Raw genomic sequence first — 8,009 nt, forward strand, 5'->3', positions numbered from 1 at the left:
GTATCTTGTAACAGGTAAGCTAGGTACCTAAGTATAAAGGTTGGCCAAGTGTAAATATGAAATATGATAGGTCATTCCCAACTATCCTTAAAAACGTATGTTATATTTGCAACCGACTTCGAGGCACTTTATGTGTAAGAGATTACTACCTAACGTGCCTACCTACGTACCAGTAATGATAAGTATTATATTGTGTTGATAGATACATCGGTTAGACTCCTAAACTGGTCAAGTTGACCGATATAGCCTGAAGGCTTTGAGTCTCTTAACCGCTGCTCTTAATGATTTAGTTGTATACTAGAGATATATTCTAACTGGAGATAAGAAGCGTTTCCGTCTTAGGTTATCACTCGAACGGTGGAAATGTTATTGAAACTCGGAACGGCAAATAGGAGTTACGATGGCTTATGATGACTTAGGAGGTAGATAACAACCTCGCATCACACGGACCAACTTGATTGTGAAATATAACGACTTTAGCCAATCAATATCTCAAATCGGAGCGCCCCTCGCCATATGGAATATGCATGTAGAAGAAAGTACTTATTGAGACGCGTCGACGCGTTTGTTGGCGTTCCGACACAACAAGTCACATCACAATTATTATAAAGAGAGACGAGATGTCCAAGCGCAAGCGGCCAAGTTACTATGCAGTTCGAGTCGGCAGGAAGCCTGGCGTGTACGATAATTGGGAGCAATGTGAAGAACAGGTCACCAAGTTCTCAAATGCCGTTTTCAAGAGTTTCGACACACTTGACGCCGCTCTAGAATTTGTTGGCTATGCCTTGGCTTCCAACACCAGCCATACAGTCGATGACGAGGAGAGCGAACGTCTATCGCAAGATAATGCTCTCGTGTCCTTAGCAGACTCGACGAATCTTATGAGCTTCAAGGCTGAAGATGCCGAAGGGCTAATGCCGCCGCCCGCATCGCAGTCTTACTTTGATCAATTTCCCAACTTCGTGCCCGATAACAACGCGCCTTTTGACGACGAATTCGGCCGTCTGGCCTCCTCCCAGGGCCTGGCGTCCGGGTCCCAGGAGTATAGGAGACAGCGAACCAAGGCGATTCGCGACGAGTTGAAATTCCATTACTCGTCTCAACCCGTTGACGCTGCGGGGGGCCTGCAGACCATACCCGAGCTTGGCAAGAGATCGTTAGACGAGAGCGAAAAGCTTGACATATATCAAAACATGTGCCGCGAGATCGGCGTCAGCCCGCAAGACACCATCGCGGCGTGCAGACGAGAGCTTAAGGGGGTTCTAGTCAACATTGTCGATTACGTCGATGCCCGCCGCATAGGGAAAAAGGTCAAAATATGGGCCTGGGATGACTTCCGCCTGTTCAGTACGTATTCGTTGAAAGACGACAAACGTATGGATAGGAGAGAAGCGAAGGCAGACGGGGGATTCTTGTCGGCTCTCCTGCAGAAGATAACGGGTCCTAGCCCGGGGAAGAGGGCTCTGGCTTCGCTGGCTGCCGGCAATCGAAATGCTAAAAGGAGAAGGACTCGCTAGAGAGGAATAGGCGTTATAAAGCGTGTTCGTGTATCTAGGTATCTTGGGTATAGTTTATTAGCTACCTCTTAGGTAGGCGGTGATGATTACTCTGCTACGAATTAACGATACGTTAGTTTAGGACGCTGGTTATGGATTAATCTATTTGAACAGACGGGAGGGTTTGGTCTGTATGCGAGGAACGGATATAAGAGAAATAATTTCGTCTCGGTTTTTCTTTAACACCTATCAGCTCTAAGCTATCTTTTTTCAACTCAATCTTTGAACTTGGAAGGCCATACTGACTGAAGTGATATCAGCTAATTCATAACCATTATAATAATAGGCTTTATCCTAAGAGGTAATTACCACTATTTATATCCAATTTATATACCATTAATTTTCCCGAACAACAAACCTTCAACTCCAACCCAACCCCAACCACTAGCTGCGCATTACATCTCGTCCCGTCTCATCTCATTACATTGACATACATGTACATAACCTATTAATTAAGCCTTGCGTCTTAAGCTCTTGCCCCTCTCGAGCAATCCCAAATCCCACCATCCCTCAATCACGCCCCAGAGGGTCTTCCGCATCGGTTTCGGTTTAGTCGCCATCTGCATTTCTACATCTCGACCACCTGTCGGGCTCAAAGGTGTAGCGTCGTCATCATCATCTTCGTGCTGTATCTGAACCCTCCTACTCTTCGCACGGACCAGCATTTTCCTCACTGGTATTCCGAAAGCATCCCTGGGTAAAGGGGGCACTCTGCTAAGCCGGTAGTCTTTTAGCTTAGGCGAGGCGGGTGTGGGCGTGATGGGCGTGAAACCGTCGTCGCTAGGAGTCGGGGGGACGACGACCGCGATGGGAGGATAGGGCATCCTTTTCTTGTCGTTGACACCGTGGTGAGATGGGTTATGCATGATAGGTATATAGTCTTCCTCGGATGAATTGGACGAGCTTAAAGGCCTGGCCGCTGATGGGGCTATCATTACTGGAGCAGGAGCGCAGATATTGCTCCCTAAAAGCTGACCCCCGAAGATAGTTGGACCTGAGTTGGCATTCACTACAACTGGAGGCAGCCGAACCGATCGGGTATCTTCGTCGACAGGCCGAAAAATAGGAGGGCGACGCGCGGGTTGGGGCAGGGGAATCCACCGGTCGGAACCCTTGGCGGCGAGGAGTCGAGTTCCAAGAGCGGTCGGTCCCGAATTCTGCTGCAGGGGACCAAAGCCCCTCTCGGATTTCTCAGTTACAGCAGCTTCCCCGGAGTCCCCACGCGTGCCCGCGCGCCCCTAACCTTCGATGTCCTTGGGAGCAGCAGCGGTGGCCTTGACGCGGCGCCACAGTCCGACGCAGATCACGCTAGAAAAGGCGAAGAGCACGCAGAGCGCGATGCTCAGACCCCAGGCTGCCTTGATCTCGTAGCAGTGCGGCTGGTCGGTTGTAATCAAGGCTAGGTAGTTATTGTACTTGGCAGCTGCTGAGGCATAGTTACGAGCCGAGATGGACATGGTAAATGTTTGGGTTGGTGCGGTAGGCTGCGGAAGCAGCTCGCACTTAAGTAAGGATAGGGGCTTTCCGATAGTGACTGCGACCACGATAGCCGCGACGAGGAGCGCTAGATCTATCCCGCCCGCAATTAGGAGAGGAAGAAGCCCGTCGTAGTACAGGATATAGGAAATCGAAACGTAGAGCGTTGCGATACTTGCCTTCGGAGTTGTTAGCAGGAAATTTCGGCGAAAGGGGTGGAAATTTGTACACGTACCACGGCAAGGGTACCGACCAGCACGTCCGGCGCGTCGCGTTCCGAGGTTACGATCTCATTGATGAAGTTGGCAGTTATGCCGATGATGGCGATGAGCGAAGCAAATTGCATCGCCCGGAAAGCCGTGAAGGTCACGCCGAGGGCGCCGAGCTGAGGTGCCTGAAAACGCATTCTCAACGGGATATTTGTTTCGAAGTCGGTTATAAGCGAGAGTTTCGGACGGGGACTGTCGGGCTTGAGGATGGTGCGCAGAGGGAGACTCCGCGGCGGATATGGGAGAGACGGTTGGGGGTTTGAGGAGTGAATTGTGAATGAGGGACGGCTCGAGACCGAATTTGACAGATGGGAAATGGGTTTCTTGACCTCGGATGAGCGAGGATTTGGGCTGAAGCAGGTCTACTGCGATGGAAAAGACCGATATATATGAACCCAGAAGATAGTAAGTAGGAAAACCGTTTCGTATAACTTGGAGAGAAAGAGACGTCGAAATCTAAAGACCGTCCGTAATATATCGTGATAGTAGACCCTCCCAAAATAGTGACAGAAATGAGATAAGGGAAAGAAGGAAATAGAGAAAGACTCAAGGAAAAAATAATAATAGAATATTGCTGAGAGATTGTTTGGTTAGTGAGGTATGAGAAAGAAGATTGTTGATTATTGGGGGTCTCTACACCTTAAATATCTAACATCACACATCACATCGAGTACAGTATAAGCCAAGTCCGTCTAGATTCTTTCAATTTTCATCCTCTCGCGGCAAAACATCCCTGACTCGATCTTCTGAGCAGCCGCGTCTTGGCCGTCATTGTTTGCGTCTACGCATCGCATCCACAATGCTATTTTCGCAAACATAACGTCGGCACTTGAAGCGGATGGCGGAATCACGACGCGCGGGCGTGTCCAATCGGGGAAGAGATGATCGTCGTTACTAGGAACCCAGCATAAAGTATCCAGGCCGTCGTGGATATCGTCGCCGTGAACGATAGTCAAGATAGACCAATAGCACAGCGTTCGCCTAGCGTCGTCTTAACCCCGGCAGTTAGCATCGTTGTCGGGGAATTCTGGTTGGCTGACGGCTCAGCTAAGGCGAAATGAGATCGGTGGGTCGATCAGGGATGGTTAAGCGCGGGCCGCGGTTAGTAGCCTTGGTGTTTGCGCCTGTAGCCGCCGGCATGGATTATTATATGAGCACGGGTATTAGTTTGTTGTTTTGAGAGGTTCGTAAATTGTCAACCAATAGGTTGGCCAACCAATTTCTCCCTTGTAAAATAGCAGATCCGCGCACGATAGACACCGCAGACTTGGGAAGGCGGCTCTGTTGCTATGCAGCCATGGAATTCCTGAGCCGCATGCTTCTTTACTGGCCAATCCAACTATGGTGGAGATTAAGCAGAAGCCTCAGAAGCTTAGAAGTCCTATCATTGTTAACATAACCTTGACCTGAAACAGCGATGGTAGATACGATATTCAGAATAGTGCATCGTACGTGCTAGCAACATCGTAACAGGCGAGTGGTGATACGATATCGTGTGGTGCTGCTGCAAATCGCATGAATTTTCTTTCTATATGTGGCTTGTTAGTCTTCACAAGAGATCTTATCAAATAGAAACACTGTCGATCTGTAACTTGATCTGTTTAGATTGTACCGTAGTCATTTTACTCCCAGGCGCCCTTTTGCGAACGTGTTAAGACCATCCATGCGGCAGTCCACTAAATAACAGGAAAAAACAACAAGAAAAAAACCACTGTCAATCAACTTCCAATTATAAGTTCCGAACAACGTTGTACGCTGCTAATATCGTCAATGTGATATACAGTCCCCCATCTTTCGTAAGTATGCATAGACTCGGCCCTGGCTAAGGCCTTGTTATAGGCTAGGGTAGTCCTCTAACCTAATAAGTCGTCTAAGCCACTGCTTCCGGTTGATGCGTTGGCTAATCCGCCGCCTATTTGTGAACTACCGGCAGGTTTTTGCGTGCCTGCTGCGGGCGCGCCCCAGAGCGACGCGCTGGTCTTCTCCTTGGCGAGCTGACCCATCTTCGGTCCCGTAGTCGGCGTGCTCGCTTTCTTCAGGCCGTTACCGGCTTGGCCCCAGAGATTCGCAAACGGGTCACTACCAGCGGTAGGCTTAGCCGTCGCCGGGGCTGCTGGTTTGTTAAGCGCTGATAGGCCGGATGAAGTGGAAACGCCAGTTGCGGACGATACCGCAGAGATCGATGATCCCGTCGGCTGGGCTTGAACGGACTGATAATAATTAGGAGCTGCCGCTTGATAGCTGGTTGTCGGCTTCGGCGCTTGGGCAGACATACTCGCGACTGCCGGGATGTTGAAAGATGAGTAGTTAGCCGCGGGTGTCGTGGTGGTGCTTGTGGGAGGTGAGATCGACGACATCATGTCGCTAAGGTTAGCTTGCTGCGGGCCGGACAAAGGCCTCGGCGCAGCGAATTGGGCGGTAGAATGAGCGTTCGACGTCACCATGGGCGGGGGGATGCTAACGTTGTTTGAAGGTGCGGGCGTTGCCGATTGGAAATCATCAAAGTCGTCGTCATCGTTGTTGGCCGTCGACAGAGCAGCCAGTCCAGAAGAACCATTCGAAGGAGTAGCTGTAGAGGTGGTCGCCGCAGGAGCAGGGTCATCAAAAGAGAAGAGGTCGACCTCGGGCTCTTTCTTCTTTGCAGGTTCGACGGTCTTCTTGACGCCCATCCTCTCGCTACGCTCGGGCCGCTTCGCTCGAGACGAGCTAGACGGCGCAGATCCTTCGTCGAACTCATCATATTCTTCGAACTTGTCTGCACGACTGGCGCTAGTATCTCTCCAGTCATCAGACTGGCCTCCGAATCCGCCACCGTCTCCGTATACACCGCCCGAGTAACCGCCATAGCCGCCCGACTCGCTACCGAATCCGCCAAAACGGCTGCTACCGGAGAAACCTCCCATGGTACCGCCTTCGACTCCCGTATACTTGGCCTTGTTGGTTCTGGCCTTCTTCCGCTCCGCCCGGATCCGTTCAACGTCGCCCAGGAGTTCCGCAAGTTCCTTTGCGCGATTTCGGACGTTGATGCCCTGGTCCTTGCCGTTCTGGTCGATGTAGTGAAATTGCCGTAGCATTTTTAATAGCGTTATGTGGCCGCGCGCATCGTCGATGACTCGTTCCGAGCCATGCTTGATTAAGAATTCGAGAAGCTGAAGCGCCTTGTATATTTGCCTCCATTCTTCGGCGGCCTTTTCGGTGAAACGACGGTAGATCATGGGCATAATTTCGTTGAGGGTTTGGCTAACGTCGGTCAAGGTCAGTAAGATAAACGCGTGGACGGGACTATGATCACGTACTAATTAAAGGTGCCATTGGCGATTTCCTGCATAAGAGTAGACGAGGCGCCCCATGGTTCGTTATTAGTAGCTTCTCGCACCTGTTGCGCGCGTAAGTAACCGCAACATCAAGTACCTTGGGTTAGAACCAATTGAATTGTTACCGACCTTGGATTCCATCTCGGTGTAGTTCATAACAGCTATAATACCCAGACAAGTTAGCATCCAGGTTTCGACCGAGGCGCACATCGAATGTATCAGACGAGTACATACCATTCTGAACCTTGCGAACGCCAGCCTTAAGATCGTATAGCGTTAGGTTGGTCACCTGGTCTTTCAGACTGTTGAAATCCATCTTGGGCCGTAGTTTTTCTGTCCCGATCAGGGACCAGGAGAGAGAATCGTGGTTGTGGTAGGAGGTAGGAGGTGAGTATTGTAATAAGAGAGCGAGGTAAGGGAAACGGATTTAGAGCAGTTTGCCGATTATGTTTCTCTTGTTTTATTGTTCTTGTTTAGCTAAGTTTTGAAACGTTGCTAAATGGAAACTGCATCTGGCAAAACTGACACTTCGACTTTCTTACCTTCCTTCGGACCCCTGACAAACGCTGCCCGACTTGTGCAATGGCCACCTTGATAACTTACGGGGTCCACATCCGGCACTGCGGACTCCTTACGTCAGCGGGACTATAGATATCACGTGACCAGGGCGTGATTAACTTGTACATATGTCACCTAAACAAAGAGGCGCTTGACTTTCTATAACTTAACCTAGATATTTATTATAATAAGACGGTAACCTAGTGATTTATGGAACATTCAGGTTTGAAGACAGAAGTAAAAAAGGTATGATATGTATATCCAATTGGTCGGAAGAGTTAGACAAAATGCCAGAATGGCCAGAATAGCCGGTCCACTTAGTGTATAGACTTATAGAGAGCTCGGACCAGGTTAAACTTTTGTAGGCCTCTCGAAGAACCTAGAAAATTTGAGAGTTCTACTCGAGCTCGACTCCCACCATTGTGAACTATCCAGCTATACGTTATCCGACCTCGAATTTACTCTACTTATATTCAGAATAGCCGTTTGATTACATTATACAACCCGCCTATAAGGTATGTGAAAACGGTTCTTAAGAGTCGTCGTTGAATTTATATTTCGTTAAGTTTGAAGGAAGCCCTAAAAGCTCCAAGCGGAACTTCCATACAGCACAGTCCTCGAATCTATAACTTGCTGTATGGTCACGTTGGAAATCTGCGAGTTTGTCGGCTTGTAACGTTATTTTTTCGATACAGCAGGCTGTATTAGTGTCGACTTCTTGCGCAAAAAGATCATCTCTCAACTTCCAAAGACAGAAGCAAGGCTGGAGAACAATTGTTCAAGCCAAGTTGCGGCCTGGCGACGACATGGCTCCCCATCTGTTCTTCACAGGCCGA

General features: G+C 49.5%; 3 protein-coding genes across 3 annotated transcripts; 1 reads left to right on the top strand and 2 right to left on the bottom strand.

The window, feature by feature from the left end:
- The first annotated feature begins 153 nt into the window (after nucleotides 1-153).
- Nucleotides 154-1,812, top strand: F4817DRAFT_352344 (Caulimovirus viroplasmin-domain-containing protein). Its single transcript, XM_049305219.1, has one exon. The coding sequence runs from the start codon at nucleotides 621-623 to the stop codon at nucleotides 1,515-1,517; it is 897 nt and encodes a 298-aa protein (XP_049154399.1). The 5' UTR covers nucleotides 154-620; the 3' UTR covers nucleotides 1,518-1,812.
- An 830-nt stretch (nucleotides 1,813-2,642) lies between these two features.
- On the bottom strand, nucleotides 2,643-3,813 carry F4817DRAFT_290710 (uncharacterized protein). Its single transcript, XM_049299667.1, has 2 exons — nucleotides 3,268-3,813; nucleotides 2,643-3,211 (listed from the first exon to the last, which is right to left on the bottom strand). Exons 1-2 carry the CDS (start codon nucleotides 3,436-3,438, stop codon nucleotides 2,795-2,797), a joined length of 588 nt encoding a protein of 195 aa, XP_049154400.1. The 5' UTR covers nucleotides 3,439-3,813; the 3' UTR covers nucleotides 2,643-2,794.
- Nucleotides 3,814-4,846: 1,033 nt separating this feature from the next.
- F4817DRAFT_290728 (ENTH-domain-containing protein) lies at nucleotides 4,847-7,313 on the bottom strand. The gene is made up of 4 exons (XM_049299668.1): nucleotides 6,850-7,313; nucleotides 6,745-6,776; nucleotides 6,598-6,677; nucleotides 4,847-6,541 (listed from the first exon to the last, which is right to left on the bottom strand). Exons 1-4 carry the CDS (start codon nucleotides 6,929-6,931, stop codon nucleotides 5,155-5,157), a joined length of 1,581 nt encoding a protein of 526 aa, XP_049154401.1. The 5' UTR covers nucleotides 6,932-7,313; the 3' UTR covers nucleotides 4,847-5,154.
- Nucleotides 7,314-8,009: the final 696 nt, after the last annotated feature.

Source organism: Daldinia loculata (genome assembly GCF_022478755.1).
Source record: "Daldinia loculata strain CBS 113971 unplaced genomic scaffold F4817scaffold_83, whole genome shotgun sequence".
Taxonomy (NCBI): domain Eukaryota; kingdom Fungi; phylum Ascomycota; class Sordariomycetes; order Xylariales; family Hypoxylaceae; genus Daldinia; species Daldinia loculata.